The 20,167-nt window shown below is 44.9% G+C and overlaps 1 protein-coding gene across 1 annotated transcript; it reads left to right on the top strand.

Annotated features, from left to right (window-relative positions):
- Positions 1 to 4,993: 4,993 nt before the first annotated feature.
- On the top strand, positions 4,994 to 6,124 carry LOC133887273 (transcription repressor OFP13-like). The gene has a single exon (XM_062327213.1). It carries the CDS (start codon positions 5,066 to 5,068, stop codon positions 6,122 to 6,124), a length of 1,059 nt encoding a protein of 352 aa, XP_062183197.1. The 5' UTR covers positions 4,994 to 5,065.
- The last annotated feature ends 14,043 nt before the right edge of the window (positions 6,125 to 20,167 follow it).

The following is a 20,167-nucleotide window of genomic DNA, read 5'->3' as shown; positions in this document are numbered from 1 at the left end:
GGCGCCGTTATGAACTGATGAAATTTTGTTTCTTTCCACTTTGGATCCACAAAACATTGCCTTGACTCCGTGGCAAAAACGGAATTACAGTTCACTCAGTGGCAAAAACAAGATGAAATTTTCACTCAAAGGGTAAGAAAAAAGGAAATTGCCTTAAAACTAAAGGACTAGTCACATTTTGAGAGACTGAAGAAGTTAGTAACAACATCAAGTAGAGGAGAGCAGCGGCCACTAGAAAGATAAATCACCACTTGCAAAAAGAATACTACACTTTATTCTAGCAGAAATATGAGAGCTAAGCGAGCATAAAACGCTCTCATTATCTATATTTCTTTTGGTCTATCTCTGTATATTGTGTATGAGATGTTGAATGTTACATTTCAGAAAGGGGCTACCAAAAAAACAAAGAGAAATCCTCCGGCCTTCAACTCGGAAGCACCGTAGGCTCCACCGTCAGCACGTCGTCTTCAGTTCCAAGCTGATGTTGCTGTCAACTGCCACGACCTACGAGGCTCCGAGTCCATATTTATACATGTTGCCGATGCCACAATTGACCGTTTAGATTTTGTTTGTAGTTTTGAGATCGATACAAGGTGTAGAGTTTATATAGGATAAAATAAAATAATTTAAATATCCGTTTAAATTTAAAATAGAATAAGATAGCTAAACTAAAGACCTTCAAATAATTAACTCCAAATATTTTTAAAACTGTAGCTCTGATAAATAGACCCTCGTTCTAACTCACCTTAGAGCATCTCTAAGAGTCTCCCAATCCCACCCTCAATAGCCCAATTTAGAGAATTTTACCCTAAAACACAGCTTCAACAGCTATCCAATACCACTTCCATCATTTACTAATCTCCAAAATTACCCCTCGCTCTCTACTTTTGGGGAGTGCCCCCTCGCTCCCAAAAATACCTGACCGGCCCCGGGCCCACCCACTCATCCGCACGCGACTGCCAGCGGCAACGAGCTTCCACGGTGGTGGAGCCCTATTGCAGTGTCGGGCTCGGGAAAGGAAGACTTTAACCTGGGCTGCACGCTGGCTTGAGTAGAGGAGCGGCTACTCTGGACGGCGTCGGAGAGGGCCTGGTGGCCGTGGGCTTTCTTGGTGCCAGAGTCGAGTGCCCTGCCATGACCGGCGTTGGAGCAGACAGTCGCGTGCTCGGTTCACTCGATGGCAGAAGAAACACGGACGCCAGGGAAGGTAGGAGCTCCCAGTAGTTGTATGATGTGGATCTGGTCAGAGAAGAGGTAGAGGAGGAGGGAAGCTGCTACTTGCCATGGTTCAGCCAAGAGAACAAATGAGAGAGAAGAGCAGGGAGAGCCACAGCGAGAGAATAAGGCCGACTGCTTGGGTTTCTTGACGGTAGACCAACGACGTCGGCAAGTAGCATAAGGAGGCAGAGACGAGGGGCTTCATAGCGCTGGACTGCGTCAAAATGAGTGCAGGCGAGTTTGACCACGTGGCCTATGGTTTCTGCGTGCGGGCGAAGAAAAGAGAGGGTAGAGATGATAGGTGAGATCCACTCATTAGTGACATATAAGAGAAAATATAAGGAATGAATATTGAAAGTGTGTTAGAGAGGAAGAAAATTTAGAAAGTGAATTTTATTAGCAGACTTTTGATATTAAAAATGAGTTTTAGAGAATCTGTTATAGGTACTCTTACCTGTTCTGCTCGTATAGCTCCTAGTAAAGGATCACTCACTGCATGCTTGACGTCTGATGTGTTGGACTAGAACCTAAGCAAACGCATGCACGACAAGGCACAGTGACCGGACCAGTGTTGGTTTTCCGAGTGTTGGAATCGTTTTTTTATTGAGAAATTGTTCCGCACAAACAAACGGCGGCTCCGTTCCAATCACACGCCACGCATATCGGCATATGCATGGAAATCGATCGCCAGAGCGCGCGAGCGCTGCCTCCGTCCAAATTGTCTCTGCGAATTCGTCTCTGCAACAGCAACTGGTACTGCAATATATAATAGGTGGCAATGGCCAATACTATACTTCAGCTATCTTTTTTTTTTGCCTCTTTTTCTCAGGCAATATCCTTAGCTATCCGATCTGCATCTGAGGATACCGTGTTCTTCTTCAACCTTAAGCTCTCTCGTGCGCCTCCTCTCATTATGTCGGTCTCCCACCTTTTGCATGCTCACCCTGGCTTTCTATCCTTGTCCACCTATCTCCGGTGGCACTTTCATAGCCGGATCCGTCGCCGCGCTAACCTAGCTTCACTAGTTGTCTCTGCTTGCCCCGTCCTGGCAACGTCCATCCAATTTTCCTCCGTCGTCTTCCACCACCCATAGTCGGCGGCGCCCCCTAGGCTCGCCGCTCCACCCCCCGCGCCCGCTTCCTCCACCGTGTCAGCCTACTATCCATTAACCTCCCTCTAAGATAAATCCCCACCGAAAAAGCCACCACTGCTAACACCTGAGCCATAATTAAACACGACGTTCATCGCGCGTTCACACATATTCACACAGTCACCTAATTGCACATCTTAAAATTCTGGCATCTCAAAATTAGGAAATGTGGCAATAATATGGTGTAACTGCGGACCGTACAAATAATTTGCATCCATGCATGCGTTCTTCTCCCAGCTGCTGCATGAGGGCTTCCTTTCATAGCTGCGATCTGCTCTGCTATATAGTATGGCCGGCTGCCCATGTGACCACGTGCCAACGGCTCGACGATCATGGCGCCTTGCGTGCTGGGCGTTCGGGAGACACGCACCTCTAGAGACGATGACGCAGAATCTGCCGATCCATTTTCATATGCCTGTGCTCCTTCCTGCATGATATGATAGAGAGTGAGTCAGCCCTGTTGCTTCACTTGGTCCTCAACTGAAGTACAACGTATATAACTGCTGTTCTCGAGAGCCCGGCCTGTTTTGAGCACAGCAATCTCTTCGAGAATTCGCGCGACATGGCTCGGAACCACGACCGAATCACAAGGTTGACGAGAGGGAGTTAATCGATCATCGATCGATGATTTATTTGAGATATGGTGTCTGAATGTAGTGCAGAAATGCCAGCTAGCTCTTCGATTATTTTACTGGGAACCCAAGTGCGGCTAGCAGTGAGCGAACGCCCAAGGCATTAGCATTGAGCACATCAGGGGCGGATTTAGCTCCGAGCTCTCTTAACATTTTTATTATTATGGATGAGGAAGAGGAAGAGAAAGAGAAAGAGAAAACAGAGAAGAAAAGGGAGGAAGAGGTTGAAGGGGTCCTTAGTTGATTCTTCCGCATTGTCAGTGTATGTCTGCGTTGGTTACAGATCAACTACTACTATGGGCGGATCTGGGGGACACCCTCTATATCTGAGAACACTTGAGATTCTCTAAGCCTCCTATAATTTTTGGATATGAAAAAGAAAAAAAAAGAAGAGGAGAAGGAGGAAGAAGAAAAGAAAAAAGAGGGAAGGACAAAGAAAAAAAGATTGAGTCTTCCTAATTCTTAACTCAAGATTCGCTACAGACTACTACAACATGTATGTCATCATCTGCAGATACGTCGTCAGTTCGCACCATCATCTTTGCCAGAAATTCAGGGGGATCGAACCGCATGAAATGCGCCAATGTGTCGTAGTGGGGATGATTCTAGACTCCATTATTATTATTTTCTGATGCTGAAGTGGCACCTAATACTGGAATGCAACAAGGCACGTACTCCTGGAGTCGTACATGTACACTTAACATAGATAAGCAAATCTATAAGTTTTATTTTTAAAAAAATAATTTCATCAGCAGAGTTTCTATCGACAGTGAACGGAGCTCTGAGGTCAATGCCTTTCGAACTACTCGATTAAGTTCCATGCATTTCAATGTAGAATTGTAAACACGCATAATATTTGGGCTGCGGAAACGAAGCAATGTGCATTTTACTGTATCAAGTCATCTCCAGTATTTACTCAAATTTTCTACTCAAATTTTCATCCTAAAAATACTATTACAGTATTCCCTATCACTATTACAACATTCCTTATTTTTTCATCTCCAATAACTACTCTATTTCCCACCTTCTACCATTCTTTTTCTCTTTTCGGTCCCACCGGCAGTCTCTGTAAACCGCACTGCTACATATGACACAGTGTTGCTACAGCATTTCCCTACTTCTACTTCTGGTCACTGTCAGCACTGTGAACAGAATCGCTACAGTATTACGCACTGCTACAGTAACCCGGCAACAATGCAGATCCATACTCCCTCCGCAACTGTAGCAGTACTGTGTGGCACTGTAGTACCAAATAGAGTACGTACTGGAGGCCGATTTCTAGCGTACAGTACTTTATGGGTACTGTAGCACTGGAAAGTAGAACTGCTGGAGTTAGTCTCAGTGCAGGGGCCGGAAACTGGATTTCCGTTATAAAAAAATTGTCAAAAGGATTTCAAACAATGTTGTCTCGTCCTTGTACGGTATCTTGATCGTAAATGCTGTGCTGTTACTAGCTGCCTTGCCTGCACGTACGTACAGCTCGCTCGACCCCGTACAGTGAAAAAGAACACGGAGCCCCATTCAAAGATTTCCAAACGCCAATGGAAAGTAAAAAATGGCAATCGAAAGAAAATCTGTGGAAAGATAGTTTCTTTGTCATAAATAAATATCATTTTAGATAAGACACGATCTTATACGTATACCTTTAGCTACTATTTTGTGTTAAAATAATTTATAAAATATATTAAATTTATAATATTATAAAAATCTCAGAATAAATATACTCATATAATTTTTAAAATTTCTAAACAAAATATTTTAAAAACTATATTAATCAAAATTGTAAAAATTTAATCGATCTTTTTTCCAAAATAAGAGAGAGAGGTGAGAATACTACATAAATACGGGCACATGAGCGACGGCCCCATCCCATCCCCATGTTCTTCGCTTCTTTCCCTTCTCCACTGCTCTTAATTGCTTGCATGCAGCAGCAGCACCGGCAGGCACTACCTCTCTCCTCAACCACTTTCTCTCTCTACGTGCGTATTCAGTCGGGCGAGCTCATTCACTGTGACTGACTGATCCATCCAGCTATTCAATACTCCACCGGCCGGCGGCTTGTCCGATGGGCAAGAAGGGCGGCATCGCCTCCATCTTCTCCAAGTCGAAGCTCGCCGCCGACCCCGGCTCGCCTTCCCCGCCGTGGCCGTGGCCGTGGCCCTCCTGCGCGAGCAACCCCCAGACTGCCTCCTTCCGCCAGCAGGGCGAAGACCGCGCGTCCTGCACCACGGCAGGTCGCTCCTCTGCCACCGCCACCGCCACCGCCGCGAGGCTCCTCCGCGAGGCGGCCGGCGACGACATGTACAAGACGGTCAACTCCGTCTACTTCGACTCCGCCGACTCCTGCAGCTTCTTCTTTGACGACGACGGCGAGGCTGGCGACGAAGTGCTGGACCTGGACGACGGGAGCTTCTCGACGACGACCGCGTCGGAGGAGTGGTCGGAGGCTGTCATCCGCAGCCTCGGACGGACGTCCACCGACCGCTTCTTCTTCGACCCGGGCCCGCCGCCGGCGTCCAACTCCATCCTCGCCGCGTCGCAGTCGCGGGGGAGTAGGACACTACTACCGCCCGAGGCGAAGGCACCGGCGGCGGCACTGTCCAACGACTCCGACGATGACGAGGAGCCGTCGTCGACGTCGCTGGTGGAGGAGAGCGTGGCGGTGGCGCTGGACTCGGAGGACCCGTACCGCGACTTCCGGGCGTCCATGGAGGAGATGGTGGCCGCGCACGGGCTCCGCAACTGGGCAGCGCTCCAGGAGATGCTGCTGTGGTACCTCCGGGTCAACGGCAAGCACAACCACGTGCTCATCGTCGGCGCCTTCGTCGACCTGCTCGTCGGCCTCGCAACCAGCAACTCCGCCACCGTGGAAACGACAACCACCACGACGGCGACAATGACGACGACGACGACGTGCAGTAGCAGCAGCAGCAGCAGCTCCAGCAGTGGTGGGGATGTTACTACTACTGCCACAGCTGTAACCATGGAGGAGCAGTGCGGCGGTGGAACGGATCCTTCGTGCTCGTCTGCTTCCTCTGATCGGGACGAGGAGGAGGGGGCTGTTGGGGAGAAGACAAGCGACGGCCATTGCACTAGTACTGCACTTGATTCGTCTTGTTCTTGATGCTCTCTCTGCTGGAGTGGCTAGCTTGGATCGCTCAGGCGAATTAATCAATGTAGTTTAATTTAAAACTGGAATGTACTAGGGACTTAATTAGTTTGATTACATCGATCGTGAATTATTGTTAGGGATTAAAATTTCACTAAAAATTTGGAAATTTTGAAAGAGAATAAAATATTTAATTTCAGAATTTTCTTTTATTAATATATAGGACCTTCATAGTAGAGGAAGAAAAATAACTAAATTTCTGTAAAGTTTCGTGAATTTTAATCTTTTTACCGTGAATGAAAAAAAATGTAAAAGAAGTTTGAAATTCCTGGTTATTACTATATTTTAATTTTTACATCCTACAGGCTAGCTAATTTCCTCGCAACAATAGAAAACATTTTACAGGTTGATTGTATCGCTGTGACTTGTGAGAGATATATGGTTTGATACTTCAATTCACTGGTAGTTAGCTTCAAGAACAGACGTAGTCGTATTTGCTAAAACAGATAATATATCGGTATATTGCAAATCTAGCACATGTATTTGGCACTCAAATACTGAAAAATCGATTCCGGTACCTGAGATCCTGAAAACTCCTGTATTCGGCACCTACGACACTATATTCGGCACCTCAGGTGCTGAAAACTCCTAATATTCCAAAAACGGTGAACAGGACCGTATTCGTCACCTCCGGCCCCACTCACATCGCATCGGTCAGTGCTTTCGGCGCGGCGGGTCACGTCGTTTTGCTTTTGTCGCGTTTTTGAACACACATGCTGCCATGTTTCGCTATAAAATGCGAGCACACTGTCGTGTTTCGCTATAAGGAGCCGCAACGTGACCAGAGAGCAGACGAGCAGTAAATGTGGTGTAAAGAAAACTAGCAAAACTAGCTTCCAAAATAGTTTTGAAGTCAATTTATAATGAGATTGAATATTTGATCAATATAACTTTCATATTAATTTAATTAATAGTTTAATTCAATATTAATTATTAATTATTTCATTTAAATTTAATATTGATTATTCAATTAGCATTGTTAATTACTTAAATATTTAGCATTGTTAACTATAGTACTATTTAACTTGCATTGTTAATTTATTTATTATTTATTGAGGGGTGTAATTAGTTCTTTATTTATTATTTATTATTGAACCATGAAGCTTGTAATATATTCTTATTTGTTATTAATATATTTATTGAACCATAAAACTTGTAATATATTCTAATTTGTTATTCACCTAGTTATTAAGCCATGTAGCTTGAAATTATTGCCATGGCTTATGGTGGTCTTTCCGAGCTTCTTCGGCAGCGGTACGACAAGAAACATAGGGGATGGATGATTTTTATAGGAAGCAGGTACCACGATTATATGTGATTTTTAATTGCGATGATAATTTGCTACTAACTCAATACATATATTAGATACTTTTTGCAGTTGCATCCGTTGAGAGCCCGGAGTGTCCACACGATTAAGGAGTTAGACCCTCGATTTCACGAGCCACTTGCATGGGTAGGACTACTATATTTCCGTCCCATGATGATCGGATCTCCCATAGTGAGTGGTGGAAGGACACCTTTCCTGCCAATTGAGGAGCCACTGTTCACAGGTCTCGTCGACCCGTGGCATCATAAGACGCACACATTCCACTTTTATTTTGGCGAGATGGTCGTAACATTTATGGATGTGGCCATGCTGACCGGGCTGCCAATCAGGGGCGCTCCGTTAGTAGTTTCGCAACCAGCAAAGGAATAGTGGAAGTGTTACATTCAAGGTAGGTAATTATTTGTTATGTAATATACTTCAAATATTGTAGTGTTATTCAAGCTTCATTGACCATCTGCATCTTATAGGTTTGGTGTGTAATATGATAGGAAGAATATTGGCCTCTCTATGTCTTGGATTCATGGGTTACCATAGTTTGGTCCATACTCAACGGATGTGGACGAGGCTATAGTTTTGCAGCACTATGAGGTGTACTTATACATCCTGCTAGAATGCATCATATTCTACAACACAACAGACGATATCCACTCGGCGCCGTTGCAGGAGGCCGCGGGAGAAGGAAGATGACAATGACACCGATGACTTCGAGCGGAGAGCCCCGATTCCGGTAGGCGTCAGAGCCGGTGAAGTGAAGGCAATGGACACCCGCCTTGCTGCACGACCGCCTTGCTGCACGGCACGCCGCACAAAGGAGGTGGAGAGGAGGATCTGATGGCGCGGGAGCAGATCGAGAGACGATCGAGAGAGACTTGAGAGTAAGACTTGAGAATAGATCGAGAGAGAGGAGGTGGAGCAGATAAGGATGAGTGGATGTGAGAGGTGGAGCAGATTGGCTCCAAAATATCAGCCGAGCGGATATGTACGTGAGCCAAAAAGTTAAGTGAAACAAAGCTTTGGGTCCATCTCAATAGTCACGGGACGCTCCAGTTAATTAGAACTGCTTGTACTGAATATTTTAGTATAGACGATCTTATTTGAAAACTATTTGTATTATTAGTACATACGGTTTTCAAATTAGAACCGTCTGTACTAAAGCGTCTCACTTCGCGAAAACTATTGTTATTATTTTTTTAGATGGTTCTAGTTTGGAATCATCTATGATACCATTTGTACAGACGGCTCTAAATAAGCGTCTGTACAGGACATCCCACTAAATCATTTCTATAGTAGTGCATCGGCCTTTAATTTACCAGTCCTTCTAAACTTCAGAAGTCTAAAAACATCAAATACATCAAGCGACGTTGCCGGCGAGGTCCCCTTCAAGTTCGAAGAGAGGGGGGAGGGGGGTTGGGGCCGTCAAGTAGAGAACCGTAAGAAGATGATCGGAGATAGAAGATGAACTTGTGGACATTAAATTGGTATTAAATGGCTCCAGAATACTAGTTTCTTAGATGTTATAAAACTAGCATCGCCCTTAATTTACTCGTTTAAAAAATTAGCATCACCCTTAATTTACTACTCCCTCCATTCCATATTATAGGGCATCTAATTTTTTCTGGTTTGTTCCAGAATACAGGGCGCCAAAGCACTCTTCCAACACGTTATCTCTAAAATGCCTCTGACTTTTTGCTTTCTCCCAAGCTTTGGCGATGCCTCGATAGCTGCTGCCTATATTTATGTGCTGATGCATCCAAAGGGCGCGGCTGCTAGCGCTTCATGTACATATGTTTCTAGAGTCCATCCGAGTCCTTTGCGAATCCATTTCTTCCGAGTCCGGTGAGCCGCTGGATGCATGGATGACGAACATGCCCACGAGAAGCGCGTGCTCGCCGGCAACGATGACGGCGATTGCTCGATGGAGCATATGCTTGCAGGTCTCGATGAGGAACACACCGACGCGAAGCAAGCGCTCGCCGGCAGCGACAACGGCGGCTTCATGATGAAACGAGCACTTCGTCTCTAGGAGGTACACCGCCAGGCGGAGCACGCTGGGTGGCAGTGACGACGGCGACATGCAACAACATGGCACATTCAATGACATCCTAAGCGTACGCGTGCTTGGCAGCAGTTAATTGCTACTTGACGACGCTGATGACGATGAAGACATGGAGCTGCGTGTGCTCCCTACATACCACCCAAGGTGGCGAAGACGGCAACAGTGCTCTCACTGCTGGTGCCGCCACGACGACTATACGTGGACTGCAAGGATTTACGGCTTCGACCAATTTGATTGCACGGTAATCCTACCCAACGAAGATTCTCTTCGTGCTTGGCGTATCGACATGGAATGGCTGGCTAGACACAAAAAAACACCATCTCCGAAGTCGACAACCTCGATGATTCAGTGCCAAAATCCATGGACACCATCCCGGACTCCCTAGCAGACGATAGTTATGTCCCAGACAACCTTGGTGAATAGTGAAGTTAAAATTAAGAATGTTGTTATTTTATGTGGGAAGAAACTGAAATCCATAGAAACCGTGATGCAATGAAACAACCGTGATGCAATGAAAAAAAACAAGCTAGGACATGTCGTTCTAATTGAGACTCAATTGCTTGGTTTACAATTTCTGAATCACATTGCAAACTAACGGAAAGAATGCTATTCCTCTCTAGTGATTGCTTCTTCAGGTGTGGAATATGGTAGTGTTGCCCTCCTTTTTGAGCCCGAGCCCGCGCATGGCGACCCTGCGGCCGGTGAGCCCAAGCCTACCGAACACATGGTGGCAGGAGTGCCCATGGCCGACAAGACTATCGCAAGCGACAGGACCAACCTCCTCTCCTTGCGCAACACTACCACCATCCGAGGCACCACCTCCTTCGCCATCTCCATGCTCGTCATGTTGGTCCTCGACACTCTGACCATGGCCGGTTAGCCCGAGTCCTTGCATGGCGTGCTTGCGGCCGCTGAGACCGAGCGTGCGGAGCCTATGACGGCAAGCGTGCTCGTGGCCGACGAGACTGACGCCAATCACTCGACCAACCTCCTCTCCTTGCGCATGGCCGGCAACAGCACGACCAAGCCCGACGTGACCTCGCCCGGCATCCGGTGTGACCTCGCCCAGCCCAAGAATGATGGCACCTGCACATGCACCAACAAATAACACAACGTTCTGATCATCACGCCGAAGCCGATCAATCTCTGTAGAAACCAAAGCAGAGAGAGACAGAGATGCAAAACACTCACCTTCTTCTTCTCCCTATGGTGGAACGTCTGCATGTGCTTCTCCACCGCCCTGTGAATCCAGCCTGCTGTGGCCACGGATGGTGTCAACGTGCACACGGTCGTGCGTGCCATCATCTGAGGCACCACCTCCTTTGCCGCCTCCGTGCACAAGTTTGGGCGCACCATCCCCGACAGCACCACCTTCGTCGACTCCGTTCGCATCGTCATCCCACTCGAGATCATAGTTCAAGTCAAACACCGGTCCTTCAAACTCCTCAACCTCTTCCCAATTGATCGGGATAGTAGGAGTATTAAGGTCTAACCTAGCCATTAAAGCTAATCCGTACTCATGTGTACGCTTTGGTGCTCATCAGTACTTATACAAATGGAGGAGAGCAGAGAGAGTAACAAGTTTCTGAATTTTCAATGATTCTGCCAATTTTTCCTTCCCTCCGTATCTCAATCAAACTGTCAAATCAATCTGCCATGCATGCATGGAAGAAGATAAACGCGGGAGGGGGCTCAAGCAAATCCATAGCGCGCAAATGCTGCAACTAAAGGCGGGAGGGGCACGTACGGCAGCAGCTAAACGCACACGCACGACAGCAGCTAAATGCCGGCGCGCACACGGCAAAACATGGGACCGCTGCTGGAGCGCGCTGGACTGGAGCGCAAGATGAGAAGACGCAAGTATGTAGCGAAAGATGAGGAGACACGCTGGCTAAACTGATGTCTGATTAATTAGGGGTAAATCAGGAAATAAAACTCCCACTCACCACCTCCTTGTAGCTTAAAAAAAAGTAGACGTCCTATAATATGGAATGGAGTTAGTATTAGATTTATAAGATGGATCATATCGAAGAGCGAGGTCGTTGTCATCCATCCTTGGTGCTGTTGACTGCGTTTGTCTAGATGCACCAGCAACACAATCACTGACCGCTCGTTGCGTCCATCTCAAACAAAACCGGTCACTCCCGCTGTTAACTGAATACGGGCGCAGCGACACGGGCGAAGCTTGAAACAAATCGATGGAGATGCACATATATATAATTTTAAAATAATATTGTCAATTTTAGTTGTTTTGTGTGGTCAAAATAAATTACTTAACACTGCACCATCTTTAGCTCAACGTGGCTTCGCCACTGCACAACGACACAGAACGGCCAGTTGGTAGGGGCAGATGCAGTGCACAGACCCGTCCATCTCCGTTGACGAGACACGCTCCTACCACTACTTAATTTGGAGAATTGCATGCATGTGCATTATGCCTGTACTACCTAACTAATGCAGTGATTAGGCGTTGATTAAGCGCGCATTTTGCGCACACTTCACTAATGCCGTCGTGATCGCGAGGCCGATCCAGCTAGCTAGCTAGAGTGCTAGACCCGTTCGATTTGATCTGGTTACACGCAACTGTTATCCATCCAGAACTCTCTTCTTGCTGTAGATGTACACATCCATTTTTAAAAAATAGATATTTAAATTGGTACTCGAACTTAAATATTCTAAATGTACATACACTTTTAGTTAATTGATTTTTTAATTAAAAAGTTTTATTAACTCTTAGCAATACATAAAATAATATAAGTAAATAAGAGTTTACTTCTAATTTAAGCATAGCACATTTCACATAACCAACTGCTATAGGCTGAATTCTGGATACATGCATGCATGATAGGGGTGGAAATGGATGGCAGGAAATTTGAATTATCCGATTCCGTATCCATTAAAATACAAATATGGATATTTGTATCCGTATTCGTTTCTGAAATGGATACTAAAATGGATATATCCGAATTCGTTTTCGAGATTCGGATTCAAATGTGGATATCCGAATTCAAGATATATCCGATTCGTATCCGTATCCGCCAACCAGGGAACCAAATTTTGCTAAAGTTTTAGAAATTTCAGATATGAACGAAATTCCAACTCAATCAAATTGGAACAAATTTCAGTCAAATTTGATCAAAAATTTAAATTTCCAACATGAATTTTGAACAAAATTTCTAAAATTCCGGCCCAATCAAATTAGAACAAATTTTAGTTGAAATTTATCAAATTTCAGTCAATTTTTTTCAAAAATTTAAATTTCCGATCTGAATTTCGAAGATCGAGTAGATATCCGAATGCGAATTCGTATTCGAACTATCCGATTCGTATTCGTATTCGAGGATATCCGGATTCGTATTCGTATTCAGATTAAAATATGATAAATCGTACTATTTGAATTCGATTTCATACGTATTCGATCCGTTTCTATTTCTAATGGAGGGTACTTTTTACCGTACCACGTACGCACGCGTACAGCCAAATCATCAAAGGTCGATACAGTGCTTTTACTAGCTAGTGAGTACGACAAAGTACCTTGCGTGCATGATTACGAGTCCTTTTTATACATACGTCATCGATCTTTTCCTCCATCGAAAGGTCAAAATCGTTTTGAATTTTGAACTCCTTGTAGTTTACTTGTGTAAATGAACTAGAGATCGAATCGATCCATGCATTATATTCATGTTGGGCGACCGTACGTGCAGTGTTCTTACTGCTACGACAAGTACCATGCATGGATGAAAGAATGATTCCCAACATTCTTTTTTGTATGTACGTACCCATCGTCCTTGAAAGGTTTCTTTTAAAAAAAATCGTCCTTGAAAGGACAAAATCGTTTTTGAATTTTGATACTGTTCGTGCGTGACTAAAGTTGATAAACTAGAGAACCCATATGCGTTCATGTTGGGCGAAAGAAGAGTACAAAATGGTGAGACGGCAATATATAAAATAATGGTTAAAATCTAACTTTGAAAACTCAACAAAAACAAAATGTCTTGTACTCTTAAATGGATGGAGTAATTAAGACTCTATTTGGTAGGACATTAGCTCTATATCAAATCTTGAGTTTGTAAGTTCAGATATGGTGATTTATCTTTCTATTTTTAGATTTAAATGAAAATAAAATGACTCATCCAAACATACTTGATGTGTTCAAAGCTCATACTTATAAATTTCTAAAATTAGAAATATCTAACTCAAAAACTTATAGATATAAAGTTCTTTCCAACAGAACCTAACAAATACTGATACTACTAAACCAGAGTGGTAGCCGTCGTCAGAAACCGGCGGCGAGTAGAATTGAGTGGAGTACGAGGCAGAGGAGTAATTGTTTGCCCAGCCTGTGTGTTTGAGTGCTGCCTTGCTTGCATCGGATCAAGGGCATTGAGCCTTCCAAGGGCTGGCATCAAATTACTTCTACTGATCAGCTACTGCTACTTGAATTTTGTAAACCCCCCAACGTCTGCTGTCTGCTCTACCCCACAACGGAAGCATCGGTTTTGGTGGCACATTTAAGACCGTCGAGCCCAAACGGAACAGGGTGGGATGGCATGGCATACTTGTGAGAAACTGGATCGCATTTCGATGAGCTACTGTACAAGCCTTATCGAGAGGCATCTCTCTTTTCTTTTTTTTTGGAAGGGGCTGGTGGAAGCCCGAATTATATTAAGGTCCTGTTTGTTTCAGCTGTAAATTGTGAAAAGCAGCTTATAGATTGTGGATTGTAAGGTCCTGTTTGTTTCATATTATAGAAGCTGGATTCTGATCAAAATCTAAAAACTGAAACAAACAGCTGGATTGTAAAAGCTGGATTGTGATCACAATTCATAAGCTGAAACAAACAGCTGGTTGTAAAAGCTGGATTGTTACAATCCAACACCCAGATTGTAACAATCCAGCAATCTGCCTTCCACCAGATTATAACAATCCACAATTCAGTTTTTACAATCTAGATTTTACAATCCAGCTTTTTACAATCCACAATCTATAAGCTGCTTTTCACAATCTACAGCTGAAACAAACAGGGCCTAAAAAGCTGGATTGTAAAATCTAGATTGTAAAAACTGAATTGTGGATTGTTATAATCTGGTGGAAGGCAGATTGCTGGATTGTTACAATCTGGGTGTTGGATTGTAACAATCCAGCTTTTCCAACCAGCTGTTTGTTTCAGCTTATGGATTGTGATCACAATCCAGCTTTTACAATCCAGCTGTTTGTTTCAGCTTTTAGATTTTGATCAGAATCCAGCTTCTATAATCTGAAACAAACAGGGCCTAAGGCAGCACAGCTTACACTCTCAATTTGCGAAGCAAACCCTGGAGAAGACAAAAATTACACGTAAGTCCACAACAGGTTCTTCTCCAGATGCAAATTATTTCACAACAGACCCTGCGGAACAAACAAAAAGACATTCATGGTCCACAGGGTCGTCTTCTTCGTGCCCGATGTCCGACCGTCGACGTTCGACGTGGCACCACAAAGCACAAGTCCGCCAACCACCAGATCTGGAACATAGTCGAACTAGCTATCTCCAAAGTGAGGTCCAAACCTTTTTTTTGTCGCAAGAACCATCATCGCGAAACCCATTGGAATGCATCTAAAACCATGGAAGAACATCAACAACTATTTCGGATTTGGCTGAGGAAAGGAAGATGGCCATTCGTTGAAACCATAAAACCCGTCATCTAGGATATATAACCCACAAGAGGGGAAAAGCAAAAAGATGGAGAAAAACGAACCTTCAGAAGTCGTCGCCAAAAGCACCACCGAGATGACCATCGCCGGATAGGATGAGGAAATCAAAAGTTGTGCAAGGCAAGGCCCAAGAGCTCACGACGTCGCCGTCGCCATCACTAGGTCTGCCCTAGAAGAAGCCTAGCCCGCACAACGCCACCGCCATGGGAAACCCTAGCCCTAACCTACCTAAACTTAAGGTAGAAGGAAAGGATATGTACATCCACCGCCGATCTAGCAGCTCCCCTCCACCTTTGGCGTCGTAACAGCCGCTTGAGCTGACGAGAAGCCGACAAAATCGACGGGGAAAGCCGAATCACCCACCGGTTGCCCTTTGTGATCGTAGCAAGAGGAAAGAAGGATCAGTTTTGTACGTGCAAATGTTTTATCGAGAAGCATCTCTGATCATACATCTTTGGTACTTAGAACCAAGAATGATTCACCTGTTGGTAACCCTACTTTATTCCGGTTTGAACTGTGTTGGCTTACAAAGGAATGCTTCTTTGATATGGTGCCCGAGGTATGGAGAAAGGAGAAAAGAGGCAATACACCTTTAGAAAGATGGCAATTTAAAATTAAAAAGTTGAGATAATATTTGAGGCGATGGGTTAAGAATTATTTAGGGGCATATAGAAAACAAAACAATTGTTATTACAAATCGATGAATTAAATAAGAAGGTTGAACGTACTTTGCTACAACCACATAAAAAAGCAATTGTTACTTTACTACAACCACCGTGATGGAAATCTTCGATAGACATAGGTGACAGTTCAGTATTAACAGAATTTGTGCTAGAATCATATTAGTTATGCTTAGTGTTTGAGATACTTTCCATTTCCACCCAGTGTGTCAAGTTTTATGAACTACTTTGTAAATCCTTCTTCTTAAAAAAACAGGACACATGGTTAGACAGTACGTAAGAAACCAACATCAGTGACATCGCAAGAGTGATGGTTGAATAGAATCTGTCACTAATGACTCATTAGTGACGGGTCCAGTGATGAGGTGTCACTAATATCACCCTGGGCTGGGACTCGTATCATACCCATCACTAATGACAACAGTGACAGGTCACTTGACAAGCTGTCACTAATTATGACAACACCGGTCATTAACGGGTAATAAAAACACCCATCACTAATGTGCGGGCATGCGTGGAGGCAACCTAGGCCTAGGCCACACCGGCCTTTGGAGTTGGCCCACCGAAAGCGGGCGCGATAGATAAATGGGACATGGGCTTTAGGGTTTCCCCCGCCAGAGAGAGAGACATAGGGGGGGGGGAGTGAGAGACCAGCGGGTGAGAGGGCGGCAGTGGTGAAGAGAGCGAGGGGTGCGGTGAGGTTCAATGGTGTAAACGGCAAGACAGTTTGACCCGACAAAAGTCGACAAGGAGGCTAGGACTTGTCCGGTGTTAAGGGGGAGTGCGACTACGGCGGGCTCTTGCAGAGGGGTAGCTGCAGGCTCTCACGACGGGCACGGCGGAGGTGTGAGTCGGATTCGGGAACCACAATCTGGATCCACTCTAAACCGGTGTGGATCGATGGCCAAGGGGTGTGGGGCAACCGCAGTGCTTTTGCTGGCGATGGAGGGAAGCTGGAGGCAGCGTGCCATGCATGGGTCAAGGCAGCACGATGAACAACATGTACTGGCCCTCCTCTCGCCCTTCGCGCCGCCAGAGCAAGCCACCGGCCACCGTCGCTGGAGACAAACACCCAGCCGCTGCTGTAGTATCCTGAAATCCTAGGTTGTAGTTTTTGAGATAATTAATTGTTATTAATGAGAGACTGTGGATGTAATTTCCAAGAGATCGAGTTTCTTTAAAATTTTAGAACTATAAATTAGATTCTTTCATAATTCATCTGGTGTGTTGAATCTATGATAGTTGATTTGTTTAGTATTAATGTATTTATGAGATTTTTCTTTTATTTTCTTGAGTTTTTATGTGCATCAAAAATCATGTTTTTATGTGCATAGAATCTTGTTTTGAATTCTGAGAAAATTAAGGTTAGCCAAAAGTTATAAAAATTTAACTAGATACACTTTATGGTCTGTAGTATTTTGTTAAATTTTGGTAGAATTTTTAGAGCGCATCCGAATAGGTTTTGATAATCAAAGTTTTGTTAATTAAAAATAGATATGTACCATGCGGGCCATTTTCTTTTCTCTGGGCTGTTTCCTCCATTTGGCTCAACCCAATTCAGCCGGCCATCGTCCTCCTTCTGTGCGAGCAATGTGACCGCGATGGACAGCCACGCCTTGCCCCTCTCCACCTCCTGTGCTCATCATCAGCCAAGGATGGTGACCATGTCGTCTCCTATACACAGTCCTCACCCTCATCCATATCCCAGCAGCCAATCATAGCTAGCAGCACACCTCTTCCTCTGTCTCACTCACTCTTCCACTCACACACACAAGCAGCAACAAGAGCTCCCTCTCCAGTCCTCCTCTTCCCTTCCAAGTAGCACGCCATCTCTCTCCCAAGTGGTACTCCCACACGGTGTCTACCCTGCCCATGACCAAAGTAGGCCACCCTCTCTCTCCCTGTGAGCTAACGCAAGGATCCACTTCTCTGTTCGCTTCCTTATTCCCCACAAAGAGCACAACAGCGTTGCAAGAGATCCACGCCACGCCACACGTGATGGCCTTAGCACGCCGCCCCCGACCATAGAACGAGGTTGAGCTGGCCGAATCCCGGGGCTGCGCAGCCAAATCCGTCGCTCCTTGAATCCAGTCTCTGCTCGCAACCGCGCCTGCACCGCATCGTCGTGCTGTCGCGCACACACAGCCAACGCCTGAGGTGCGTGTCTCTGGCAGTGCACAGCTCAACCGTATGCCATGCCTCCTCGTGAAGCCAGCCAGACCACCAGCTCGGCTCGACAACCGCTTGTGGCTGCAAATCTAGGGAAGATGTCAACACCGGTCGAAGGCTTCACCGCCATCAATCTCCTCCTCGGCTATCGAGATGCGAACACCCTTCTGCGTGCTGTTCGATTACGCCGCCAACCTGGGCAACTGCACGACTCAGAGTCGTCCGCCGTGGTTCACCACCTAACTCCTTGTTTCTGACCAGCACTAACACGCCAACGCCACCTCGGGACCTCGGTGCTGCAACCAGCCGCATGGTGAGCTCCCTTCATATCGCCATAGCTTTTTCTCGCACGCTAGCTAGGAGGTCTGAGCACCACAACCACACATGCATGTTCACCGTGCACAGAGCACGTCGCTTTGTACACCGCTGTCGGCGTAGCTGCAATACTTTTCGCTGATCAACGGTAGCACCATTAGGTCCTTCGAGTTCCCAGCAACCCATTTTGCTAAGTCCCACCATCCCTCCACCAATTGCTTGCCGCCGGTAAGCTCCAATAGAACGAGTCATGGCTGCTCTATTCAGACGTGTGTTTTCCCTGTGCACTTAGTCAGTTAGTTAGTCTAGCTGAGAAGAAGATTAAGTAGCAGGCTCTAAGGTAGAATAACCCAGGAACACTCCGTGCTCAGTTAATTGATCAATGGTATAGTTCTGACCCATCAAAGCATCACTGCAAGGATTAGAGCATTCTAGTCACCACTACTCCATGTCAGAATTTTGTTTACTTCTCCGACTTCGGACTTAGGAGGATGATTAGATTAAACACCAAGTCAATTTAGACTAGTGTGTAATTGTCTAGCGATTCCCTTCCTTGAACCAATCATGTTGATTAGCACTAACTACATCGTTGTCCAGTAGATATAACATTATAATATATAAGACATAGTTCACTACTGAGAATATTGCACACGAGTTGCACTGTGTAATTCCTTTGATAGCAACATAGTGTCAGTTTGGAGTGCAAATAATAAAGGTCAGTCAAGGGCACATAAAACTATATTAGAAGTAAAAGGAAATTTGTTAACACAACAGAAAAAAATTTGATGACCTCCAAAGCCCTAGTTGCCCCGTTTCTTTTGTATTACCAAAAACTTCGAATGTGCATATTTCACTCATACTCTGGTTAACATGATTTTTATTGCAAAATTCATCTAAAACCATGTTCCTTATTTTCATGCATAAATAGTTTGTGTTCATTGCTGTGGATTTTATTGGATGAATTTAGCTGTGCTTCTGGTATTTATCGATCATGTGTTTGGCTTGTGCATGAGTGTGATCCGCGATGAACTAAATGATATAGAGCAGAAATATCACAAAGGTGAGAGGCAAGCAATTCCTTGATCATTTTGAACCCAATGTTCAAATTTATTTTATTTATTGATTATGAAAATTTATTATGCATGAGTAGATGTTTTATAAATTTGCTGGTTGGGATAGTAGTCATGATCTAATTGAATCAATATCAATTCTCCTTGAACTTGTTAACCTTACCGTTGTTACCCTAGGATGTGGGATGACATGATAATGTCACAGGTGTAAAACCGGACTAAGGTGCGATAGAAATGCTTAGCCCCGCTGTCTACGGTAATTTATTTGGTTGTCACACTATCACTTGGGACATGGAAAGATTTGTTAAAATAGTTAAGTTGTTGTTTTGAGAAACTTAAGTTATTGTTTAGATTTGGACAGGTTTATGTCAATGTGTGTCAGAAGGTGAGCGTCGTCTCACAGAAGAATGTATAGGTGGAGACTCTCTCATGTTGTATGAAGACCGGTACCTTGTACCCAAAACTAAGGGATCAGTACAACCACATGTGCCGGTATGGATGACGGCCTAGCTTGTTAACCCGATTAGTTCTACCCTTGCTTCTTAGAGTTGGGTCTGTATGTGCGGGTAATCCGCGAGGTGGGTGTATCCACAAGGACTCCTATGGCTATACGTGTGGGACCAAAGTCTACTGACACAACGATTAATACTCCCTGGACTAGTGGGACCCAACATGCAGGAAGGCTAG

The sequence above is a fragment of the Phragmites australis genome, chromosome 12 (assembly GCF_958298935.1).
Source record: "Phragmites australis chromosome 12, lpPhrAust1.1, whole genome shotgun sequence".
Taxonomy (NCBI): domain Eukaryota; kingdom Viridiplantae; phylum Streptophyta; class Magnoliopsida; order Poales; family Poaceae; genus Phragmites; species Phragmites australis.
The sequence above is the reverse complement of the archived record's forward strand: the minus strand, read 5'-3'. Positions and strand labels throughout refer to the sequence as shown.